The 25,422-nt window shown below is 41.8% G+C and overlaps 1 protein-coding gene across 2 annotated transcripts in view; it reads right to left on the bottom strand.

Annotated features, from left to right (window-relative positions):
- Positions 1–12,053: 12,053 nt before the first annotated feature.
- The window catches only part of HEATR3 (HEAT repeat containing 3), a 34,192-nt gene continuing 20,823 nt past the window's right edge, over positions 12,054–25,422 (bottom strand). For both annotated transcript variants that reach the window (XM_046681493.1, XM_046681494.1), the window contains 4 exons: positions 24,716–24,804; positions 17,683–17,826; positions 15,065–15,241; positions 12,054–12,838 (listed from right to left, as the gene is read on the bottom strand). In XM_046681493.1, the coding sequence (XP_046537449.1) occupies positions 12,716–12,838; positions 15,065–15,241; positions 17,683–17,826; positions 24,716–24,804 (533 nt within the window). In that variant the 3' untranslated portion in view covers positions 12,054–12,715. The remainder of the gene's footprint in view (positions 12,839–15,064; positions 15,242–17,682; positions 17,827–24,715; positions 24,805–25,422) is intronic.

Below are 25,422 nucleotides of genomic sequence, written 5' to 3'. Positions count from 1 at the left end.
ACAAGCAGGAAAGAGTGTGGGGAGCGCAGCATGACCCGCGGCTTCCAGATGTCGGGTTCTTCCTAAGCCTCTTTAAAGCAACGACAAAATCTAGAACACAGGAGGCTTCTCAGGTTTCTGGTTGTTATTTTTCTTTCCAAAGGTAAAGAGAAGAAATTTGGGCCAATTTGTGGAATTAAAAATATAAAGTTCTAAATAAATGTCTATGTCAAACAGTGATAAATACTAAGGAAGAAAAATACAGCATAGTAAGGGGGTATAGTGTACGTAGGGTGCTACTTTAGATGAGAGGTGTGGGAAGGCTCTCTGATAAAGGGGCATTATAATATATAGAACATATATATACATATATATATATTTTTTCTCCTTACCCTTTAGTAACTCAAGTTCTCAGATCTTGTGCATAGATATTCACACAAGTACTAGAACATTCACTGCAGCATTGTCTGTAGCAGCAAGACTGGAAACAATCTAGACATCCATGTATGTAAGAAACATTTGTATCGCATTTAATAGGGTTAGGCATTATTCTGTATTCTACCAATATTAATTCATTTAACCCCCAACAAAAACCTATTAAGTGGCTAATGTCATTATCCCCTTTTTCAGATGAGAAAACTGAGGCACAGAAATTAAGTCATTTGTCCAAGTTGACGGTGAGGAAGTAGTAGGGTCAGGATTCGAACCCAGACTGGCCCGAGTCTGATCGCTTGACCTGGATTCAATGCTGCCTCCCAGTCTAAGGGGAGACCAATTAAGTTATGGTTCCAACCCTGCGATGGGATTCTACGGAGCTGCTAAGAGAATGGGGCGTTTCTACAGATGTTGCTAGGGAAATACCTCTAAGATATTAGCTAACAACGAGGAGCTATTGAACAGTATGAATACACTGCCATTTGCATACAAAACAGATGAAGAACACACACATGTGCTTTATTATGCAAGGAGCATTCTGGAAATGGAAATGCAAAACCGGTAGGGGTATTTTTCGGGAGAGGAATTAGGAGACAGAAAAATTTTTCAAGGACTTTTCTGGCATTGTTTTAATTGCTTATCATACACATGTAATACCTGTTTTATTAAACAAGAGTTTAAAAAATTGAAAGGAAATACAATGGAAAATGTCATCTTCTGAAATTTTCAGAACTTATTTTACCTTGTAATTCAAGGGGAAGTGAAAGATCAAAGGTGAAAACTTCCATATCTTTCATATGGCTTCCCAGTTTTTTTTTGGTAGCTTATCAGATTATTTTCTCAAATTGTGAAATGCATTAAATTCATGGGTAAATTTTAATGAAAATAGTTGCATAACATAGAGTTTTTCTTTCATTAGAGTGTGTAATATTTTAAAGACTGTTTTGATTTTAAACTTACTTTCTGACTTCGTACACTAATCTTTGAGATAAAAAGGGAGGCAGCTATTTCAAACACCTTTGTGAAATCATTTCAGCTCCAAGGTCTGTACCTCTTCCGCTATCTGTAATTTGAAATCAGGTAGCTCTAAAAACACATCCGTTATTTCTTTAATTCAGTAGCATTTATTTAAAAAAATCTTTATTTCTTCCTATTTTACTTGAATAACCTTAATTATCTTTACGTTAAATAAACTCAGAAAACTGGTCCCTACAAATGAGAGTAGGGAAGTGTTTTTCCTTCCTTCACTCATACTAAATGGAAATAATTGACGACAGGAGCTCCTTTATTTAAAAAGAATTTGTTCTTTTCGTGGACAAGCATACATTGCTGAAAACGTTAAAATTTTAGGGCAACTGTATTCTCGGAATTCCTATATAAGATTAGGGAGGATAAAAATACATTTAGGCAAATACTGGAAACCATTTGCTTATAATTTCTCACTCTGCATAGAAAAAAATGACTCAAGTTAATTCTGTTCATTAAAATAAGAAAATGCTCAATTAAGTGGACCAAAATAGTTTTAATTAAAGATATAAATTTCTCTAATAGGACAAAATTTGAGTATCTTCCACTATGTGAAAACATAACATTTTTTTGATTAGATAGTAAAACTAAGGTGAACTTTTAACTCTGAGAAGAGACTAGATACAAAGAGCATTAACTAAGACTCTGAAGCTCTCAATGTTTGTTACCAACAGAAGCTGTAAGCAGGCTTCGAGGTTTGGGGGAGAAAAACCCAACTTCTTTACAAGGGAGATTAAGATTTCCTAGATAAATGCTTCCTCAACTCAAACTACAGGTATGCCCCACCAAACTTGGGTCTTGTTTCCTTCTCAACAAACAGATCACTATTCCCCTAGTTCCATAAGCTGGAAAGCAGGCTCATCTTGGAGTTTTCTTTTGCTCTATTCTCCACATGCAATGCATCACCAGGCCATTCCTTTGTTCGTTTACGGTAAGTGAACAGTCGTGACTCCCTCCTTCAGCTACTGCCTTGTCTCTTTCTTCCCCATCACAAATTTCTCTGAAGGCAGGTCTCTCCTCGCCAGCTTCATTTTCTCACCTCTCACGCTCTCCCAACTCCCTCCAATCTGACTTCACTTGGTGGAATGAGCTCTTGCTAATGGCACCGGTGACATGCATGTCGCTAGGACGATGAGCCGATGGGCGTCTTTCGTCTCTCCTCTCCCTGGTCCTCACCCAGCATCCCTGCTGTTCGCCCTCCTCCTCCCGACAGCATTCTCTTGGCTCCCTGACTCTGCACTCTTGGGTTTTGCTCTCACCTCCCAGGTTGCTCCTTCAGTGTTTCCGGTTAGGTTCACCTCCTACTAGGCCATTAAATACTAGATTTCTTTAAGGCTTGGTCTTGGTCCTCCTTCTTTTCTCTCTTTACCTCTTTCTAGACCAATAGTTCTCAAAGTCTGTTCCACAGGTCCTTTCAGGGGGTCCACAAGGTCAAAACTATTTTCGCGACAATACTAAAATGTTACTAGCCTTTATCTCTGTGTTGACACACTGGCACTGTGGGCACAAAGGCAATGGTGGGTAAAACTACTGGTAGCTAGTATGAATCAAGACATTCGCACCAAACTGTGTTAATAGTCACTGCATTCGTCCCCATGATGCACTCATAGGAAAAGAGCCAACTGCGCTTAAGAATGTGCTTGATGAATTAGTAAAAAATATTAAATTTTATTAAACCTTGACTCTTGAATACATTTCTTTTTCCATATAAATATCAGTTATTCTAGCATCATTTATTGAAAAGACTATTATTTCTGCATTGAATGAATTTGGAAACTTAGTGGAAGAGCAACTGGCCGTATCCTTATGGGTCTATTTCTGGACTCGCAATTTTGTTTCATTGATCTCCATGTCTTTCCTTATGCCGATACCATACTGTCACAATTACTCTAGCTTTATAGTAAGCTTTAAAATCAGGTATTTTAACTCCAACTTTGTTCTTCTTTTTAAAAGTTGTTTTGGATATTCTAAGTCCTTTGCTTTTCCACATAAATTTTAGAGTCAGCTTCTAAATTTCTATAGAAAAGCCTGCTGGCATGTTGATGGGGATTGAGTTGAATCTATGGAACGATTTGGGGAGAAATGTCATCTTCCAATCCATGAACATGGTATATTTCTCCATTCATTTAGGTTTTCTTTAATTTCTCTCAACAATATTTTTTAGTTTTCAATGTCCAGATATTATATATCACCTATAAATTTATTCCTAAGTATATCTTTGGATGCTAACATAAATAGAATTGTTACATGCATTTCTTTTTTGGATTGTTCATTGCTAGTGTATAGAAATACAATTGACTTTGGATATTGACGCTGTATTCTATGGCCTTGTTAAATTCACTGATGAGTTTTAGTAGCTTTTTCGTATGTTCCTTTGGCTACTCTACATACATAATCTTGTCAACAGCAAATAAAGGCAGCCTCACTTCTTTTTTTCCAATGTGTTTGTCTTTTATTTATTTTTTGCCTTATTGCATTAGTTAGGATCTCCAACACAATGTTGAATAAAAGTGGTGAGAGTGGAGGGGCTGGCCCCATGGCCTAGTGGTTAAGTTCAGCGCGCTCTGCTTCAGCAGCCAGGATTTGATTGCTGGGCATGGACCTACACCACTCAGTGGCAGCCATGCTGTGGCAGCAACCCACATACAAAGTAGAGGAAGACTGGTATAGACATTAGCTCAGGGCAAATCCTACTCAGCTGAAACAAAAAAGAAAGGTGGCAAGAGTGGAAATCCTTGCCATGTTTCTGATCTTAGGCAGAAAAAAATTCAGTCTTTCACCATTAGGTATGCTAGTTGTAAGTTTTTTTGTAGATATTCTTTAAAGCATCAAGAAAGTACCCTTTTATTCCCAGTTTGCTAAGAATGTTAAGTGTTTGTCAAATGCTTTTCCTGCATCTATTAAGATGACCATATGGTTTCTACTTTCATTCTGTACAAATAACAGAAAATGTGACTCAACTGGTTTAAATTGTAATGAATTTTTTATCTGATAAAAAAATCCGATGAGAAAGGTGGCTAATCTTCGGTGGCTGAAGGATGGCTCCAGCAGGGTTGCTTTGCATTTAACCTGTCGCAATATGTCATTTTGACTGAAGTTTAGGAGGAAAATCTAAACTTACACAGATGTGATTAAAATAAGCCAATCATGGGAATTCCATCCCCTTAGCAGTGGTAGGAGTAGGAAGAGGTATTTGACCCAATTCTGGCCATTGATATGTGACAGGACCGCTGACTGACTGTATGCTGACCAATCCCAGCTCCTCTTCTTGGGCACGGATGAAGACTACACTTCCCAGCCTCCTGCGCTGTCGGGTCAGGTTAGGGACTCCATTTGGCCAATGGAATGTGGGCAGAAATGATGTTTGCCACTTTGGAGCTTGGCCCCGAAATTTCAAGTGAGATCTGTAGGTCACTGTTCTACCCACTCATGAGGCTGAAAGAAAAGGACACCAAGATGGTGGGAGCACACAAAAGAAGGGTCCTACCTCCCTGAAACAACCCCCCAGCTGGCACGGAACTATGACATGAGGGAAGCCCCTTGAATATTGAGACTGCTTGTTACGGCACACAACAGTAACTGTCATGACCGACACGGAGGGGATCTGCTGCGGGGGTTTCTGGGACAGGGACGCAAGAGGGAGAAAGTCCCCATCCTGTCTGGACACTGATAGCTAGCCATCTTTCACCACGGAAGGGAGCTAGTCCACATGCTGAAGCAGCAGAGAAAAAATGTGGAAAGAACCCAGAGATTCGATGATGTTAGTGAATTAGCCAACCCTCTGACTGAATTTTTTTTTTCCCTAAGGAAGATTTGCCCTGAGCTAACATCCACCGCTGATCTACCTCTTTTTGTACGTGAGCTGCCACCACAGCCTGGCCACTGACAGACAAGTAGGGTAGGTCTGTGCCTGGGAACTGGGCCTAAGCCGCCGAAGCAAAGTGTGCCAGCCTTAACCACTAGGCCACCAGGGCTGGCCCTCACTGGATTTTTTATGAGTTAAGTTGATTACAATTTAAGAAATGGATTCACATTTTCTGTTATTTGCATTCAAAAACAACGTAACCGATACAGTAACCACTCAAAAGTGAACTCGTCAGTTTCCCCCCAGCCTGTTACTCTCCTACTGCTTCTTATTTTGGTTGACAGTAACATTGTCCAACAAGTGATGTAAGCCCAAAACCCGAGTCAGCCGTAACCCTTGCCTCTCTTTCGCTCTTCTCCTCCCGTATCTAACCCTTTACCACCTGCTTATGAGTCCACTGCATCAACACCACACTGACCAGAACCAACACATCTGTCTCCCAAACTACCCCATGACTTCCTAACTGGTCCACCTGCTTCTCCTCTGCCTCCTTTCTAATCTTTTCTCCACTTTGTAGCCAGGCAAGAGGTTTTCAAAATTTAAGTCTGATCATATCATCCCTCTTGTCTCTCTATCCCTCTCTGCTAAAAAAATACTTTAAGGACTTCATTTCCCCATTGATTTTTGGAAAAATATGTAGCATCTTACAAAGCCCTGGAGATCTGGCCCTCGCCAGGCTCTTGGGTCACATCTTGCAATGAACTCCCTCTACTGACCCTTTCAACCTTGTCTCACTCCCTCTGGGCCCAGGATCTTTGCACATGCTATTCTCTCTTCCTGGGAACTATTCTCCCTACTTCTTCACCTTGTTTACTGCTTCTATCACTTCTCCAGGGAAGCTCCGCTGACCTCCCTCACTAGGTTGAGTCTCTCTGTGATCTGATAGCAGCAGGTACTCTCTTTTTGTAGGACTTGTCATTTTTGTAATTTTACATTGATTATGTCTGTCTCCTACTAGTCCATAAGCTCTGTAAAGACAAGGACTATGTCTATTTTGCTTACCTTGGTGTCCTCAGTGTCTAGCAGAGTGTCTGGCACACAGTTAGGAGCCTCAATAAATCTGATCAAGAATGAAGTGCTGGGAAACTGGGCTGGTGGCACAGTAGCTAAGTTTGCATGTTCCACTTCAGGGGCCCAGGGTTCACCCGTTCAGATCCTGGATGCAGACCTACGCACCACTTGTCAAGCCATGCTGTGGCAGGTGTCCCACATATAAAGTAGAGGAAGATGGACACAGATGTTAGCCCAGTGACAAACTTCCTTGGCAAAAAGAGCAATGGCAGGGATGTTAGCTCAGGGCTAATCTTCCTTAAGAAAAAGAAAAGAAAAGAATGAAATGCTGGGGGCCAGCCCCGTAGCAAAGTGATTGAAGTTCCACGTGCTGTGCTTGGGTGGGTGGCCCAGGGTTCACAGGTTGAGATCCCGGGTGCGGACCTACTCCACTTATCAGCCATGCTGTGGAGGCATCCCACATACAAAGTGGAGGAAGACTGACACGTACATTAGCTCAGGGCTAATTTTCCTGAAGCAAAGAAAGGAAAAAAAAAAAAAAGAGGAGGATTGGCAATGGATGTTAGCTCAGGGTGAATCTACCTCACACACACAGAAAGAATGAAGTGCTATGAAGGAAGAGCATACGTACAAGATGCTGTGAGTGTCCAGAACACAGGCCCCTGATTGCGTCTGGAGGTGAGAGAGAGTTTCCCTGTGCAACTGCTATTCGAGCTGAGTTTAACAGGAGTTAACTAGACTAAGCGGGAAAAGAAGCCAGGCAGTGAGAATGCATATGCACGTGACACAAAGGACATGGCACATTCAAACCACCGAATTAAGGACCGAATGGCTGAAGCTTAGACAGTGAGGCAGACAGCAGAGCAGGAGACCAGAGGGTCAAGCAGGACCACGCTATGCAGCGGTTTATGGTAGGATGACCATATAATTTTATGTCTAAACTGGAGCACTATTTTCTCAGCCCTTTAAAAAATTATTTTCCTAAATTTTTATTTTGATTTAATTTTAAGCTTAATGAAAAGTTGCAAGAATACTTCAGAGAAGTCCCATGTATCATTTACCCAATTCACTTGGTTACATTTTGCCCCATTTGCTCTATTATTCTTTCTCTCTACATTTATATATGGATGAATTTTTTTCTGAATCATTTGAGAGTAAGTTGAAGACATCATGACCCTTTACCCCTAAATACTTCAATGTGTATTTCCTCCAAGAAGAAGAACACTGTCTACACACAGTAATCAAATCAGGAAATTTAGCATTATAAAGTACTATTATCTACTCCACATTACAAATTCAACTTGGTCAGTTGTCTCAATTATGTCCATTGTAGCTGTTTCCATCCTGGTCCCAGACCCGATCCTGGGTTTCACATTGTCTTTTTAGTTTCTTTTAACTTTAATCCAGGGCCCTTTTGACAGCCAAACAGAGTGTTGTTAATAATTATGCTGGGCTAACAGGCTAACAAATCCGGGCTCTCTCAGGCAAACCTGACATAACCTGCAAGTATTTGCAGGTTATGGCGAGGGTTTTACAATTGTGGGTAATGGGAACCACTGAGGTGTTAAAGCATAAAAGGAAGGAAGCAACTTGTTTGTTCACGTTTCAGAAAGACTATGTATGTTCACTCCATTCTGGAGGAAAAGTAAAATGGGCAATATTTGTTTAATAAAATAAAAACAAATAATTGCATCTAGATCATTATTTCTGGACAATTGCATCTGGAAGCGCTTGAAATACTTTTGACTTAAAGCTTGAAGGGTAACCAGTGCAACATGAAATCGCAATTCTCCTCCTGATGTCCATGCTTGAATTGAAAAATCCATAAACACTCTGAACTCGGATGCAGAGTAAAGGGATGTATGTGCACATGGTGGTTTAGAAATACGTCCACTGATTCTTTAAGATACCTCCCTTCAAGGCGTGGAACCTACCTCCCCTCCACCTTAGTGTGGTCTGGACTTGGTGACTCACAGTGAATAGAACATGGCAGAAGTGATGGTTACTTCTCAAATTAGGCGTTAAAAGGCATCACAGCTTTCTCCTTCTCTCTCTTGGAATACTGACTCCAGGGGGAGACAGCTGCTGTGTCATGATGACACTCAGCAAGGAACTGTGGCCTCCTGCCAACAGCCACGTGAGTGAGCCACCCTGGAAGAAATCTTTCAGTCCCGGTCAAGCCTTCAGGTGACTGCAGCCTGGCTGCCACCTTGACTGCCAACCTTGTGAGACCTGAGACAGAACCACCAGCTAAGCTGCTCCCGGATCGCTGCCCTATAGAAACTGAGAGGTAATACATTTTTCATTTTAAAGTACTAAGTTGGGGTAATTTGTTACACAATAGATAACTGATGCTGTGCATTAATTTGCAGAGTCTATGATTTTCATCAGATTCTCTGCAAAATTAACGACCTGAAAAAGGTTAAGATTTGCTACTGTGAAACAACTGCTAGATTTCTAAAAATCTTTGGTCCTCAGCCTATAGTTTCTATGGATTTATTTTTCATTCAAGTTCGAGATTAGGTCCAACAGATTAAATTTTCCAAACCACCGGAAAACTCACAAGAACGTTTAAAAGTGCTGTCTCAAAAACAAGCTGAGAAAAGCAAACTCCACCTGAACCTATCAAGCTAAGATCTAACAGAGTATCTAGCAGAAATGAAATGATTTTTCATTTTCAAGAAGAAAGGTCCACCCTAACCATGATCCTGACCTGACAGTGCAAGCATGAATCACTGTGAAAGCGAAAAGCCGAGCTGCAGAACATGATGCTTCCGTTACAGAAACAATGCAATCACGTAGGTTACAGACAGAGGTGTCTAGAAGTTGAGCATATTCTATCAATCAGGGGTTTTCCGGCTGCAAGCAGTAGACACGGACCATGACTATCAAAAAATAAAGTTTATTACAAAGTTCCAAGGACGCTCACAAGATTGCTGAGAAGGAAAGAGGATCAGGCTGTGTAAACGGACAGGAGATGTGGACACAGGGCACAGGGGGCTCCGTGCAGCCATAGGAACAGTGTAAGCAGCAGCTGCCTGAGAAAAGAGGACACCATTGTGGTCACAGGCCTCTTGCTGCTGGCATGAATACGTCTACTAACCCTCGATTTTATGTTGGTTCCACAACATTCCAAGTCCTAGGGCAGAATCATTCAAAGGGCCAAGATTTCTTTGGTGAAGAAAATCTGTCAGTATCCTAGTCTACTCAAAACAGAAGACTTAGGCCAGAGCAGTTACAGGACAGAGACAATGACAGGATTCCTTTTGAAGGGGATAGAATACATGGAGTAAACCGAGACTATAAATCCAAATTTTACAAAAAGAAAATGGCAAGGAAAGGGAGTCTGCTGCTCCTAAAAGCGGATGCTTTAAAATATTATAGCACAACTTCACTATTGTTGCTGAAAACAAAGAATTTCGGGAATGCTGAAGCGAGTTCTGGGATCGCTCATGTCCTCCATCTCCGTTAAACTCAGTCAAGCACCGGCCCGGGCATCCCCAAGAGGCAGGCAGCAAGCCCTCCGCGGAGCCCGCGAGCGCCGGGAGAGCCGGGCCGCTCCTCTCCCCACAACTCCAAGGTGTTTCTTTGAAAGACTATGGCAAAAGATAAAATTGCAAATAAAGAAATGTCATTAAATGACATTTCGTGAGTTTCCATCTGAAAGGCAAACAAAAAACACAAAGATGAGAAGTGAAGCAGTGACTTCTGTTTCCTTGGGCAAACACGCCAGGGCAGGCTGAACTTAAAAATCTCTCCTCCGAGCATCTGATATGAGTTCATCCTTCGACGCTTACAGCAGTGTCTATTTCTAGTGGACTATTCTAGACCATTTACAAATACATGCATTTTAAAGCAGACTATTTTTTTTCCTATAGACACACAGTGAAAAACTATAGTTTCTATTCCACCAGGCCATGAGCAATCCTCGCCTGCTCTGCTGAGCTGTCACGTGAACAGCGAGAGCCGGAGAGGATGCTCAGCCCCCTTTTCTGCTGTTGGAGCAGCAACACTGCACGGCAGCAACACAGACCGAACCATTAACGTGAGTGTGACACATTCTTAGCTTGGCACAGCTTGGACGGAATAACTCCCCTGCCACTGTTCTGTGGGGTGATTCTGCATTCATCAACTGTGTGTGAGCTTACTTAAGAAAGCAGGAAACCATTGATTTATCCATTCAATAAATATCATCAACTGCCTCCTACGGACTAGGCCCTGTGGCAGACGTTCTGCACAATGCCGATAGGTTGGAAAGTGTGGGAAAAATGACAGAATGGGAAATTTTGTTTCCCTTTAAAATAATTATGTTCTGTAAATATTCGAAGGAAGGAGAACTGTGAAACTTTTCTTCACTGGGAGGCTCCGTCTCTCAGAACCATAATGAGAATAACCTCACACCTGTTGGAATGGTTTTTATAAAAGACAAGAGAGAACAAGCGTTGGTAAGGATGTGGAGAAAAGGGAACCCTTATGCACTGTTGGTGGGAATGTAGTGCTACAGGCATTATGGAAAGCAGTATGGATGTTCCTCTAAAAATTAAAATGTGGGGGGGGAACCTGGTGGTTTAGTGGTTAAGTTGGGTGCACTCTGCTTTGGCGGCCTGGGTTCGTGGGTTCAGATTCCAGGTCAGCTACACCACTCGTCAGCCATGCTGTGGTGGTGACCCACACACAAAATAAGAGAAAGACTGGCACAGATGCCAGTTGACGGCTAGTCTTCCTCAAGCAAAATGAGGCATATTGGCAACAGATGTTAGTTCAGGGCCACTCTTTCTCACCAAAAAAAAAAAAAAATTAAAACTAGAGCTACTATATGATCCAGCAATTCCACTTCTGGTATGTCTGAAGGAAATGAAATCACTCTCTTGAAAAGCCATCTGCACCCCATGTTCACTGCAGCATTATTCACAATGAAATCAAGACATGGAAACAACCCAAATGTCACTGATGTCCATTCATTAACAGATAAAGAAAATGTGGATATATATAGAATGGAATACTATTGAGCCATGAAAAAGAAGGAAATCCTGCCATTTGCAACAACACGGATGGACCTCGAAAGCATTATGCTAAATGAAGTAAGTCTGAGAAAGACAAATACTGTATGATCTCACTTGTATGTGGAATCCAAATAAAAAAACAACGGGAGCTCACAGATACAGAGAGCAGACCGGGGGCAGCCGAGGGGGTGGGTGGGGAATGGGCGAACCGGGTGAAGGGGTGGAAAGGCACCAACTCCCAGCTGTGAGTGAGCAGGCCCTGGGCTGTGATGTGCAGTGTGGTGACTACAGTCGCCAACACTGAGCTGTACAGTGGAAAGCTGCTCAGAGAGTAGATCTTAAAGGTTCCTACCAGAAGAAAGAGATGGTGATTATGCAAGGTGATGGATGCTAACTAAACAGTCAGGCCTATACTGGGCACTGGGCCTGTCATCAGGGCAACTGAGATCAACCAGTGAAAACGGTCAAATCTCCACCGACAACTCTTGTGAACAGGCAAACGGATGGAAACAGCTGGTCCAGGGCTCCTCTCTGACACTGTGCACACTGAAGCCCTTCCCTCGCTCCAGCCGTCACCCTATTACCTCAAGGACATTGAGAGTCATGCTGGAGATGCCTGCTGCAAGTCTTGTTTTTAATATCTCACATGCATTCGAAGCAATATCCATTAGCAAGCAAACTCCCAGGAATGGGGTTATCTGGTATTTAAAAAAAGATTTTGTAAGACACAAAGCTTTCAATTCAAAAGTTATTTATTAAAAAATATTTTCTCATAATTCTGATCAAATTAAACAAGGAGTGATGTTACAAAGCGGTAACTGATCAGATCCATTTGTGGAGAGGATGACAATGACTTCATTAGCTCATTAGTATACTCCATCTACTAAACAGTGGAACAGAAATTCAACTCATTCACTTCTTCACAAAAGGTAAGCCTAATTGGTATACTTCATACAAAAACATTTTATAAAGCTTGTCATCATATTTTAGTCAAAGATCAAGTGAATATAAAATGATACTGGCTTAAAAGATCATCCAAGCAAGGCTCTGGATTTTCCTTTTTGCAAAATTCAAGGGAAACATGATTGTTTGGAAGTTTCTTCACTGCTCACAAAGAACCACCTGAGATTCCTTTGTTTCCACGCCTCCATTCCTCCTGTTTCCCGGGATTAAAACACGCTGGAAACATAATTTAGAGAGCATTGGAAAAGCCACAGATCCCAGAGCTTAAAAAAAGTTTCTGACAGGTTTTGAAGTTTTTATGAACTTCAAAATTAATGTACAGAAATACAGGCATTAAAAATGACTTTCAGAAGTGTACACACTCGAAGGAAACCCTTTGGTGTTCCTCAGCACTGAACACTTTGAGGCAAGAGATGGTCTCTTTTGCAAAGGTTCAAGAAGTCAGTCTTTTCTCCACAGCTTCCTGGTAAGTGACAAACCTTCTCAAATTCATCTTCACGTTGTCGAGGACACCCAGCTGATCTGGACTGTATTTACCTCTCCCTTCTTTTCGTATCTGCCAAAAAATAACATGTCATTTGGTATATATTACTAATTCTGTTAAATAAAGACAGCATTTAATTTGGGGCACATTCAACCATTTTCTGAAAAAGACAGCTGCCAGAATGTGGTAAAAACATTCTTACTTCCAAGGTGAATGGAACACAGTACATGAGCATAAAGATAAACTAAGATTGTGCACCTTTTAAATGACAGTTACAAAGACCGCTGAATCGCAGACGTAAAGAGCGGGTTTTGTGTTATGTGCACTGCACCTTGCGCCCCGTCTAGAGCAGCGGTTCTCACATTTCAGGGCGCCACAGCATCCAGAAAGCTTGTTACAAACAGACGGGTGGACCCGTCCACAGAGCTGCTGATTTTCAGTAGGTCTGGAGGTGGGCCTGAGGATTTGCATTTCTAACAGTAATCAAGTGCTGCTGCTGGGGCGGACACAGGGCACTTCTGAGAACCAGTGCTCTAGAGAAGCTCTTTAGTCAAACGCACTGTATTGTGTTTAAATGCAATTTGGGGCTAAATATATATTGAACAGCCTTTAATGAAATTGTGGCTTCATTCACAAAGGAGCTTCATATAAAAAAACTACAGGCTGCTCTCCTGGCTAACAAAGAAATTTCATTAGGGCTTTATACCTCTGAGAAAAGAAAAAACACTTAATTAAATATTATTACCATAGCAATGCATATAAAGTAGAAAAATCAATCAGGACAACAGGCCTTCCAGAGGTTCGCGTTATTTCCTAGTTCATAGTTCACACCCCTCCTTTCTAGGCACTTGCTCCTGCAGTTCGCCGGCTCTAACCACGTCTGCTTTCCCTGCAGTTGCACGGAACTAGGGGGAGACTGTCTCCTTCCTATCCTGCAGACTCCTTTCTCAAAAGGGCAGAGGGCCTGGGACTCTGAAGAACTGTGGACGTGCTCCATGTGCTGGTATGGAAATCTCTCCAGGAGACAGTAAGTTAAGGAAAAACACAGGGAGTGCAGGGCTGTGAATATACTATGCTACCCTTTGGATAATAAGGGGGAAAATACTAATGTCCATTAGTCTTTGCTTAGAGAAACACCACTCCATTTGGTACATATGAGGCAGGTAAGAGGTGGGAATAAAGCCTCTCACTGCTGAAAAAACTGCAGGCTTGAGCAAAGTATAATTAAGAGCAAACCGTTCAATTTCTTCCCCCTGAATTAAGTCACCGACTGGTGAAGCTTAACTCAAATGTTAGCCACTTTTATTACATTTTTAAATGTAACATGCCAAAACATGAAAATGCTAAAAACAAAGCAAAATTCACACTCTTAAACAAACAATGACTTCAATGTGGTAATGACAGAATGTGTATGGTGTGTGTTCCTGTTTTTCTTTTCTTCTGGAAAAGAAAACTATTTTTTATGCCTTAAAGAAATTCCAGAAAATTAAAATTTCCAGACACACCATCACATTCACCTAAAAACTTATCACAGAGTTCTCTCCATGAGAACTGAATTTTGAGCTAGAACCTTGTTAGATAAAAGCAATACATATTGGAAAACAATAAAAGTAAGCTAATATTTCATCAAAACCTGTACTCTCTTGACAAAGACTTAAGAGAAAATGTTTAAAATCTAAAAGCAAAAAATACAAATATTTTTATTTCTTAGTGACATAGGAAAAACTGATGTTTAGATAAGAGGAGAACGGCAAACTTCAACTTGCAGACATGTGAGTCAAGGCTGCTTTTAAAATTCCTCGTTGCTCTTCCCCCTGCCGCCAAAGAGTACTAAAAATTATTTTCTGACTCAAAGTTAGGTTTGATGCTTCTGATGAAACATAAATAAATAAAATGGCTAAGGAAAGTAGCTACATTCTCCAGTACAGACCAGCTGGGAGTTTGCCTTTTCTTCAGGGCACCAAAGGGAAACAGTCATGAAAATGAAATGAAGCTAGAATGATTACAAGGCAAAATACAGTCCAATGTGCGTGAAAGTGCTCTGTCGGCTGCAGACACAGTGCTCCCTGTGGGCAGCACTGTCAGCAGCACTAAACTGGTGCAGAAAGAGGAACCTGCCAGACCCCGTGTGGGCTCAGGCCCCGGTGATTCGGCAGCAAGGATGCTGAGCCGCCCAGCCCGCAGGCGTCCACACAGACGAGGCAGCGCCGCGGGAGGCACTGGGACTGCGTGGAGGGGGCCACTCGCCATTTCACAGACTGCTGACACTTAAGATTTCCAAATAAAATGGCTACATGCCTTCATTCTGAAGACTGGCTGGAATTCTTTCAGAGCAGAGAACAATTTAATTTGAACTGAGGCCCTTTCAGCTTCTTTACCATCGGCAAAAACATCAAAGAGGGCGTCCAGAGCTTCTCCCGCCACAACCAGGGAAGGGTCTTTGGTGGCCACCTCCAGCAGAAGGCACCCGATGGTCTGGGGACAACAAAACGCACTGTCACCGTACAACAGTCTAAGGTCAGCTTCCAAAACAAGTGCTGACTTTAAATGTGGCAATAATTTATGCATAATATTATATATAAAAATGCCAGGGAAAAATTAAAGCTTTGAAAAGACTAAAGATTAAAGACAGCATATATTTATAAATATACCAAGATCAATTAAACATTAGAGTTTATATTCCTAAATAAAATGAATTAAGATCCATAAACGAGATATGAAAAATTGATTTTGGAAATTATTAAATTTTCCCCTCTATCTTCCTCAAAAAGGCTTTCCCCATGGTGTCAAATGCATAGAAATATTATCTGTAACAAAAAATTCTGCAACAAAAAATTCTGCTTTTTAAATTAATGACAAACACTCTAGGACAATTTAAAAACCCCACAACACTTACCTAATTTTGCTTCACTTGTAATGATTTTTAACATCCACCCATTTTTTCACAACTAGCTAGGTGATGAACAGACCATTTCTAATCTGCAAAGAACTGTTCAAGAGTGGATTTGTTTCATTTTGGCTGCTCTGCGTCACCCTTTGTGTCTTAAGGGTGATGTGCTCGTCCGGCATCACGGGTGGGAGCCTGGAAATGCTGAGTACCCCAAGTCCAGGCTCTGGCTCTACCGTAAATAACAGCTGACTCCTGGACAGTGCACTAGCCCCTCTGGGCCTCAACTTTCTCATCTGAATTTAAGTGGGCTAGATAACCGCTAAGATAGTGCTTAGATTTAATATCCTATAATATAACATGAAGCACACAGCATCACCTATGAAGCAGTTTTATTATAAAGATGAATCTGAATCTGAATCTAATCTGGCCTTTAGACCTAACTTCCAGTTTGCAGGAAACACAGAGGATAAAGGACAAACTCAACACCACAAGGCGGCAGTGAGACAAACCCACGAGGCTGGACACTCCGTGGGCAACGACGACAGCATGCAACTCAACGACCCAGCAACTGAGGACGAAACAGGTGGCACTGGGTGGTGCCGGGGGAGAGCTCTTCTAGACTGAGAGAGGCCTAAAGACCCCAAACCAAGCATGGCACGTGCACTTCACTTAGATCCTAGTTGAAACAAACTATCTGTAAAGAGAGAATTTTGGAACAACTGGAAAAATCTGAATATGGACCAGGTATCAGACATATTAAGAAACAACTGTTAACTGTGTAAGGAGTCATAATGGTGGCTACCTAAGAAACTGTCTCTGTTTTAAGACATGCAGTGAACCACGAAGGGCAAAATACCATGATGTCTTTAATTTACTTTAACATACCCAGCAAGGAAACTCTATGATGTACATATGATCGAATACTAACGGCTGTTAAGTACACTTGACGGGCATACAAAATTCAGTGTACTTTCTGCTTCATGCTTGGAAAGATGACTAAGTAACAACATTTAAAGACTCTTACGTTCTGCCTGAGTAAAGACTGCTGTTCCTCTAAAGTGAGGCCTTGGAAGTTCTCATCTTAAGGGGCGGAGGTGGCACATACACACACCCACCTGAGTACGTGTGCACACACACAGCCACACAGCCACACTCTCGCTCACTTCTGGGGCTGCCTATCAAAAATCTCTGGAATGATACAGAACAAACAGGTGCCAGCAGCTGCCTCTCTAGAGCTGAACTGAGGGACTAGGAGTTTCGAGTGGAGAGGAGCCCTTTCACTATATTATTCTTTTCTGTTTTTCTAAATGTTTTGCTATGTGCATGTATCATCTTTTCAGAATAAGGGTCTTAAAATATTTGGTTATCATTGTAAAGTACTTAGTAAGTTAAGAAGTGCTTTCTAGTAATTGGCTTATTTCCCATTAGGCAGTAATAACACTCCAGCAATGACTAGCACAAGGAAGGGTAATTTTACTATTCCTGTCCGTTTAGCTACTCGTGATGCTGCATCTCTAGCAGTGCAGCTCCTGAGCAACTGTGCTGGAAGCAAATATGTTGAGTGAGTTCCTTCGGTATTGGCACTACCAGAGCTGCTGCTTAAAATGTATGGAGTGTCTTAGAGTGAACTGTGTGGTGTTGGCTGGTATGTGCTTCAGCCTGGTGTGCTAAGAAAACTGGGCGGACTGCTCCTTCATCACAGGAGACTATGATGTGCACACATTTTATGTGACAGCAAAGGCAGAGGAATCTTTAACGATTTTGAACTTGGCCTTTCACTGAAGACAAATTTACTTTTGAAAAAACAGTTCCAGAGTAAAGTTAAGTGGAAAACTGTGGCTCAACTTTCCAAGCAGCTGTCTGAGGCATGGAGTGACATCAAGCCGAGGGTCTATCTTAATAATACACCTTAGGAAGCAACTTCTTGATATGACTTCTTGTCACGTCCATGCAAGTTTTTAAAAATGCATACTCTTCCCCCATTTCTAATTATTTACCATTTTAGGTTGGAAGCATATTACTTTACCTTAAGAGTTTCGAGTGTACCATCTTCTTTGGCAAGGACACTCCCAGTGATTCCTAAAATACTAACAACATTTACTCTAACCCCGACATTACTACTGTGAATGCCTGCTTTGCACAGCGTCATCAGCTGATCAGGAGTCATACACTGTTGAAAGAGAAGAAGAGAGCATTTACAGTGTTAAACTCAACCAATTCCAATAGCATGTGAAACAGGATTGACAGGAATCTCTTCTATAGGCTGCACAATTAGAACAGAGAAGCAACCACACGTTTTAATCACTCCCAAATGCAGCTGGGAATCCTGAACTGCGAGGGGGCTGTTCGCGTCACTGTCATTCAAGCTACCCCAGCTGGAAGCTACCCCAGGCTTCAGCTCCTGGTAGTTTCATTTGAAGAGACTTTCATTGAGATGTACACAGACTAAAGAGATTCTAATGTCTTTTTAACATTGATCATAAAAAACGTAAATAGGATCACGTTGCTTTAATAAAAACTGGTGGCATCTATACAAGGCGAGAACATACTCTGAGATGTATGTGCTATGGTAAATTATTAAAGATTGTAAAAACCGTTAAATTATACAGCGCTGCCACCATGGAGTGATCCTTTTCATTTTAAGCTAATGTGAACACACACGCGGACAGAGGTTCCGAGAGAAAGAGCGAGTGTGGCGTGGCCAGGCCGCCACGTGTGGGCAGCAGCAGAGTGTGGTGATGAAGGCCTGGGATTTGGAGCCTGACGTCTCGGATCCAAATCCCGGCCCCACTACTTCCCACTCACACGCCAGCACGAGTCAGTGACCCACTAGATTCCCCACGTCCCCATCGGGAACATGGGGACAGGCGAAGTAACCTCCCTACAGAGTTACTGCGAGGAGTAAATAATGCGTACATAGCCCTCACTCCATCTTCGCTGTTATTACCTATAGCAGTACTGAACAGTTCTAATCCTCAAACTCATTTCTGAATCATTTGCATTGCTTCTGCCAAATCTAGAGGTAACAGCTAGCAGGCCCACATTTCTCAGAAAATACTCTCATGAAAAAAATTCCACCAACTCTTCTTGACGGCTGGGCCGAGGCTGCCGTGAACAGGAAGGGTGCGCTGTGCAGCACCAGCACGGCTCACAAGCGTGGGCGGCCCAGCGTGTACAGACCCGCGATGTGCAGAGCACAGGGAAGCAGCACAGCTGTATTCGCTCCTGGTGCCGTCACTCAGCAACCTAGTCCTTGATGTCCTCTCCACAGAACGCACTGGAGAGCCAGGCTCCTTCTCACTCATGCCAACCTGAGAATGCATGATCTTAAGACATATGAATGGGTCACTGTGCGCGGGCTTTGAGGAATTTTCTTTAAACATCTGGCTGACCCAGTAAGCTACTGTCCGAACACCATGGGAAAATCAATGAAAAACTTCATATTCCTATAGGCCCTACATAGGGTTTTTGGATCCTCTCAATAGCCACACAGCAGGGCAGGTATTATTACCATTCTCATTTCACAGAAACTGAGGGTCAAAAATTACGTTCTTAGAAAAAATTCTCAAATATATAAAGAAAAATTTTTTTTTTTTTTTTAGTGATTCAAAGCAATTTATTTCTTGATAACCTATATTCCAATTAGTGGCAGAGATAGATGGTGGTGACGTCTCTGTTCCATGTTACCCTCAGTGAACCAGACTGATAAATGCTTTATCTTCAACATCAGGCTTTCAAAGTCCCCCAGGGCATTGACACACAGCTGGCAAAAGGTGAGGGTAGGGGAATGAAGTTTTTAAAGGACCAAGCTTAGGAGTGGCATTCCGTAAAGAAAAATTTTTTTAAATAAAAAGTTTATATTAGAAGCCAACAGCATACTATATTTAACAGTGAAACAGCAGACAGTCCCATTAAATTCTGGACAAGATAAAGTTTTGGGAGCACCACTCTAGAAGAGTGGCCGGCCATGGAGTGACTAAGGGAGGAGGAAGACAGGAGCACTGGAGAAAAGGAGGCCAAGAGCTGCGAAGCTGTTACTGGAAAGGGCATCTGCGTGGACAGTAAAGTCACCTAGAATTGTGACAGGACTAGTGAAGAGTTACAGAGCCCAACAGCAGGAATCTTCAAGAAACAGGAAGTGCCTCAGAGGGCAGCAGATGACTGCAACCGAGAGAAGCGGGTGGGACGGTCTGATGACGTGTTAATCAAACTGGGGGATTGTAGGAAGAGCAAGCATGGTTTTGAACAGCGGTTCTCAAACTTTAGTGTGTGGGAGAATCACCCGGAGAACTTGTTAAAACATGGATTGCTGGGCCCTCCCCAAAGTTTCTGCTTCAGTAGACTGAGGTAAGGCCCTAGATTTGCTCTTACATACAAAGACGACAACTACCAACCCAATAGCAAAGCTGGTGAAAGACAGGAACAGTCACAGAAAAAGAGATGCAAAGGCCCTTAAAACACACTAAAAGATGTCCAACCTCCTCATAATAAGAGAAATGCAAATTAAAGTTGAGATATAATTTGTCACCTAGCAATTCAGTAAAAATCCAACATTCTGACAACCCACCCTGCTGGTGAGGCTGCGGCAAAAGAGGCACTCTCCAACACGGCTGTGGGGGCTCGCCACGGCTGACCTGAGGAGGAGATCACAGCAATGCGGAAACACGGCAATCTGTCCCCTCTCCACCCCAGCAAGCCCACTCCTAGGGATCTATCCCAAAGACATAACAGCAAAACACAAAACAACATCTGTAAAAAAGCTATTCCTTGCAGTGCTGTTTATAATAGCAAAAGACTGAAAATTACTCAAATAGCCATCAGTAGCGGACAGGCTGAATAAATATGGAACATCTACCCAATGGAGGAATACGAAGCTGTAGAAAGAAAAAAGAATGACATCTATATACTATGATGATTGGAAAGGGAGAGAAGAAGAGCAAGGTGGAGAGCACTACTTTTAAGAAAAGGGGTGAAATACAAACATATATATATACTGGCTTATGTTTTCAAAAAAAGAACAAAAGAATGATAAATCAAAACCCAAGGGGCCAGCCCCAGTGCGGAGTGGTTAAGTTTCGCGCCCCACTTCAGCGACCCAGGGTTTCCCTGGTTCGGATCCTGGGCACGGACATGGCACCACTCGTCAGGCCATGCTGAGGAGGCATCCCACATGCCACAACTAGAAGGACCCACAACTAAAAATACACAACTATGTACTGGGGAGCTTTGGGGAGAAAAAGGAAAAATAAAATCTTTAAAAAAAAAAACCTAAAAAGGATGATTATCAACGGCAGAAAGAAAAGAACAGGGCAAAAGGGATAGAAGCTAGACCTCTCTAAATATCTTTCTTGAATAAAGTACACGTAATGTAAAGTGTACCATCTAACCATTTTTAAGCGCACAGTTCAGTGGCAGTACGCACATTCACATTGTTGCGTAACCATCGCCACCACCCACCGCCAGGACCTTCTCATCATCCCATATGGAAACCGTCCCCACGAGGCCCTGACTCTGCTCCCCCTCTCCCTCAGCCCTGGTAACCACTACTCCACTCCTTCCTGCCTCTGAATCCAACTACACCAGGCACCTCACAGTGGAATCATTCACTCCCTGTCCTTTTGTGCCTTCAAGGTTCACCCCTTCTGTAGTACGTACCAGAATTCCATTTCTTTTTAAAGTGAAAAATATTCCATTGTATGTATATACCATATTTTTCTCTATCTCTTGCTTCAGTTTTAACTCTGAAACTGTAATTATTTTTTATAATTAAAAAATAAAAACTAAAGCAAACAAAAAAAGTCTCAAAAAATAAAAAGCTGCAACAACTGAAGCTAAGTTTATAACAAGACACATAGAGAATTTTTTTAAGCAACTTTAAAACACAGCAATTGGACCGTATAGTCCTAGAGGGATTTTCCTAAGGACGAGAAGAATCACAAAGAAAGCTGAAACTGCATTCGGCAGTGTACTGTTAGTAATCATAACAGCGTTGTCATTTTGAAACAAATTTGAATTAAATACATTCTGTAGGATAAAGCAAATGATAATTTAAATATCACTAAGACGCAAAATTTCCAGGACCAAAAAGATACAATTATATAATCAAAAGTTAAGTAAAAACACTTTACTCTTTTTATTTAAACTGAAAATATCAGCATGAAATTATGATGTATTTTTATCTTCCTAAAAAATACTATTTCCACTTAGAAGGTCTAGAAGCAATCACACAGTAGCAGTAAGCACTCCAAAATTTAATTTCCCACCAAAGAAATCAGTGCTTCTTGAAAAAACTGATGTCAGGTTTTAAAGAGTAAAAGTACAAGATGAGTGTTGGACACGGCCTTGTGCCTGGAAGCTATCAAAACTGCTGGGTCCACGTCAAAGGGAGACAGGAGCCAAGCTGAACAGACTCCTAGCTAAGGATGGGACAACTTTTGCATCAAAAAGAATGACTACAATGGAATGAAACACAAATCTATAAAAACCCCTGAGTTATAATGATACCTCAAAAAAAACCACTTCACTGGTCACTTAGAGACTGGCTGGGGCACCAACTAATTATTCCAGAAAAAAGGGTGGGGGGAGAATCATACATTTATCTTGTCTTTTTTTGAATGAACTTTATTTCAAAATTACCAAATAATCAAAGACAGAAAGTTCTTATTTATAGAAGAAGCATAGCTAACAAATGTAAAAGGAATGACACAATTAGGATATCTCCATTTTGTAATGAAATGATGCATCTAGACCACAGCAATCACTGGGAGCTACAACCACTGAGTGAGCACGCTGATTAACCTTAACGTCAGTATCTTACGACATTATGTGATTTGTGATATAAAAGTAGGAACACCACCATGAATTGTTTTTGCCAAAAAAATCTGATCTGGAATCTAATTCAGGCTCTAGACCCAGCTCCTAGTTTACAGGAAACATGGGAGATAGAGGGACATACTGAACAATACCACTGCAGTAAACCAGCCGAATCTGAGAATGCAGAAGACGCTACAGCACAAGCGACAGCGTCCACAACGGATGAATAGCATGGGGAAGGGGGCTGGGCAGGGGAAAGGTTACAGATTAGGAGACCCAAGAATCCAGGAATACATTAAAAACCTCTGAGTTGCATACTTTAAACGGGTGAATTGTATGGTATGTAAATTAAATCTCACTAAAGCTGTTAAAAGCAACGAGTGGGATTCTGATTTAAACAAAGCAACTGAAAAAGACATTTCTAAGGCAATCAGGAAAACTGAACTCAGGCGGCATATCAAATGATAAATTAAGAAACGTCTGGGGGCTGGCCCAGTGGTGTAGTAGTTAACTCTGCCCGTCTGCTTTGGTGGCCCAGGGTTCACAGGTTCAGATCCCGGGTGCAGACCTAGCACTGCTCATCAGGCCATGCTGTGGCAGTGTCCCACATAAAATAGAGGAAGACTGGCATAGATGTTAGCTCAGCAGGAATCTTTCTGAAGTAAAAAGAGGAAGATTGGCAACAGATGCTAGCTCAGGGCCAATCTTCCTCACACACACACAAAACCAAAAGAAACGTCTGTTAATTTGGGGGTTAGGGGTAATGGTATTGTGGTTAAGTTCTCTAAAAGTTCATTTTCTTTCTTGTTTTAAAGATTGTTTTCCTTCTTCTTCTCCCCAAAGCTCCCCAGTACATAGTTGTATATTCTAGTTGTGAGTGCCTCTGTTTGTGCTATGCTATGTGAGATGCCGCCTCAGTGTGGCCTGACGAACAGTGCCATGTCCATGACTGGGATCTGAACCAGCGAAACTCTAGGCTGCCAAAGCCGAGTGTGCGAACTTAACCACTTGGCCACGGGGCCGGCCCCTAAAAGTTCATTTTCTGTCACAGACACATAATGAAGCGCATAATAAAATATTTACGGGTGAAATAATATGACTTGCTTTAAACGACTCCAGGAAGCAAAACCCAAAAATATAGGGGAGATGAATGAAACAAGAATGACAGGATGTTGAGAATCTGTTGACAGCTGGTGATAGAGCCTGCAGGTTCGTTATACTATTATTTGCTTTTTGGAATGTTAGAAAATTTCCTTAATTAAAAAAAATAAAAGTGATAAGGCACCTATCACAGAGATGCAAATGGATCACTGTGGAGGATCAGGAGGGCACGCTTGAAAATTTCTGTAATATAATGTTAAAAAAAGGGGGCCAGCCCCTTGGCATAGAGGTTGAGTTTGGCATGCTCAGCTTTGGGGGCCCAGGTTCACAGGTTCAGATTCCAGGCTCAGATCTACACTACTTGTCAGCCGTGCTGTGGCGGCAACCCACACACAAAATAGAGGAAGACTGGCACAGATGTTAGCTCAGGGCAAATCTTCTTCAGAAAAAAAAAGTTAAAAAAATGACAAATGACATTCAGTAAAAATATTTACAACACATGTCAAATAAGTTAGATCAATAAAAATCTTCTATATGTATGTTGGTGGTGGTGGTGGGGAGAAGGAGAAGATCTTACTTTTTATTTAAAGCATTTTTATTTTCTTTTTACAAGGATTAATTGTACAAATGTAAATCCTTGTAAACCATAAAAATCATGCGGGGCCGGCTCCATGGCCGAGTGGTTAAGTTCATGTGCTCCGCTGCGGCCGCCCAGGGTTCGGGTCCTGGGCGCAGACATGGTACCGCTTGTCAGGCCACATTGAGGCAGCGTCCCACATCCCACAACTAGAAGGACGTGCAACTAGGATATGCAACTGTGTACAGGGGGGGTTTGGGGAGATAAAGCAGAAAAAAAAAAAAATTGGCAGCAGTTGTTAGCCCAGGTGCCAATCTTTGAAAAAAACAGGAAGATTGGCAACAGTTGGTAGCCCAGGTGCCAATCTTTAGGGAAAGAAAAGAATTCTTATATAACAAAGGTTGAAGCAGATGAAATTCAAAGGGAAAAAAGAAAAAATAAATAAAAAAATAAAAATCATGCATTACTCTGATAACAGACACAAATACATAAAAAAAGTTAAGTAATGAATTTTGCCTCCATAATACATAATCTTTGCTAGTTTCACATAAACATTTAAAAATCTTACCTGAGAAATGTTCTTGGAGGCCATTGTTTGCAAAAGGGCCCTCAAGGCACTACTTATGGCTTCTAGAAAGTCAACATGCTTAGCAAAATCTAAAACACAAGAATGAAATATAAATTTGTCTTTCTCCAAGACATTCTATAGAAAAAGAATCAAAACAAAGCATGTCAAATGTTAATACATGCTATAATTATAAAAACACTTGATATTTAAGCCAAAACTTCTAGTAAACAGCCCCGTGGGAACCATATACTTGCATTTGAAGGACGACTACCATTAAAATAACCATGACAGGGAGTGTTCTTCAGACAGTTCTTGGCTTCCAGACACTGGAATCTCATTTGACTCACCCTTTAGCATGTGACACACCTGAGCCAGCTTTTGCAGACTGAATTCAGCTTTTCAGAGATCACCATCACAGTGCTGGGCAGACCTAGAGTAGAGTCACCACGCGAGCAAGAGTGCTTCCTCGCCAGCCTGACCCACTGCCTAGCCAGGAGCTGTTGCTTGTGCAGTGGCCTGGCACTGGTTTTCAGTGATTTCTAATGTTTTCACTGATCCGACTTCCCCTTCTCTCCCCTGCCCATTTTACTCTTTTCTCACGGTCTCTTTTTCCCACGTGGGACAAACAGAACAAGAACAATAGACAGTTATGCTAACACCATCACACAGAAGGGTGAGCGAGCCGGGGTGCGCTGGCTCCCTAACCC

The sequence above is a fragment of the Equus quagga genome, chromosome 13, assembly GCF_021613505.1.
Source record: "Equus quagga isolate Etosha38 chromosome 13, UCLA_HA_Equagga_1.0, whole genome shotgun sequence".
Lineage (NCBI taxonomy): Eukaryota > Metazoa > Chordata > Mammalia > Perissodactyla > Equidae > Equus > Equus quagga.
This window is presented reverse-complemented; position numbering and strand designations above follow the sequence as displayed.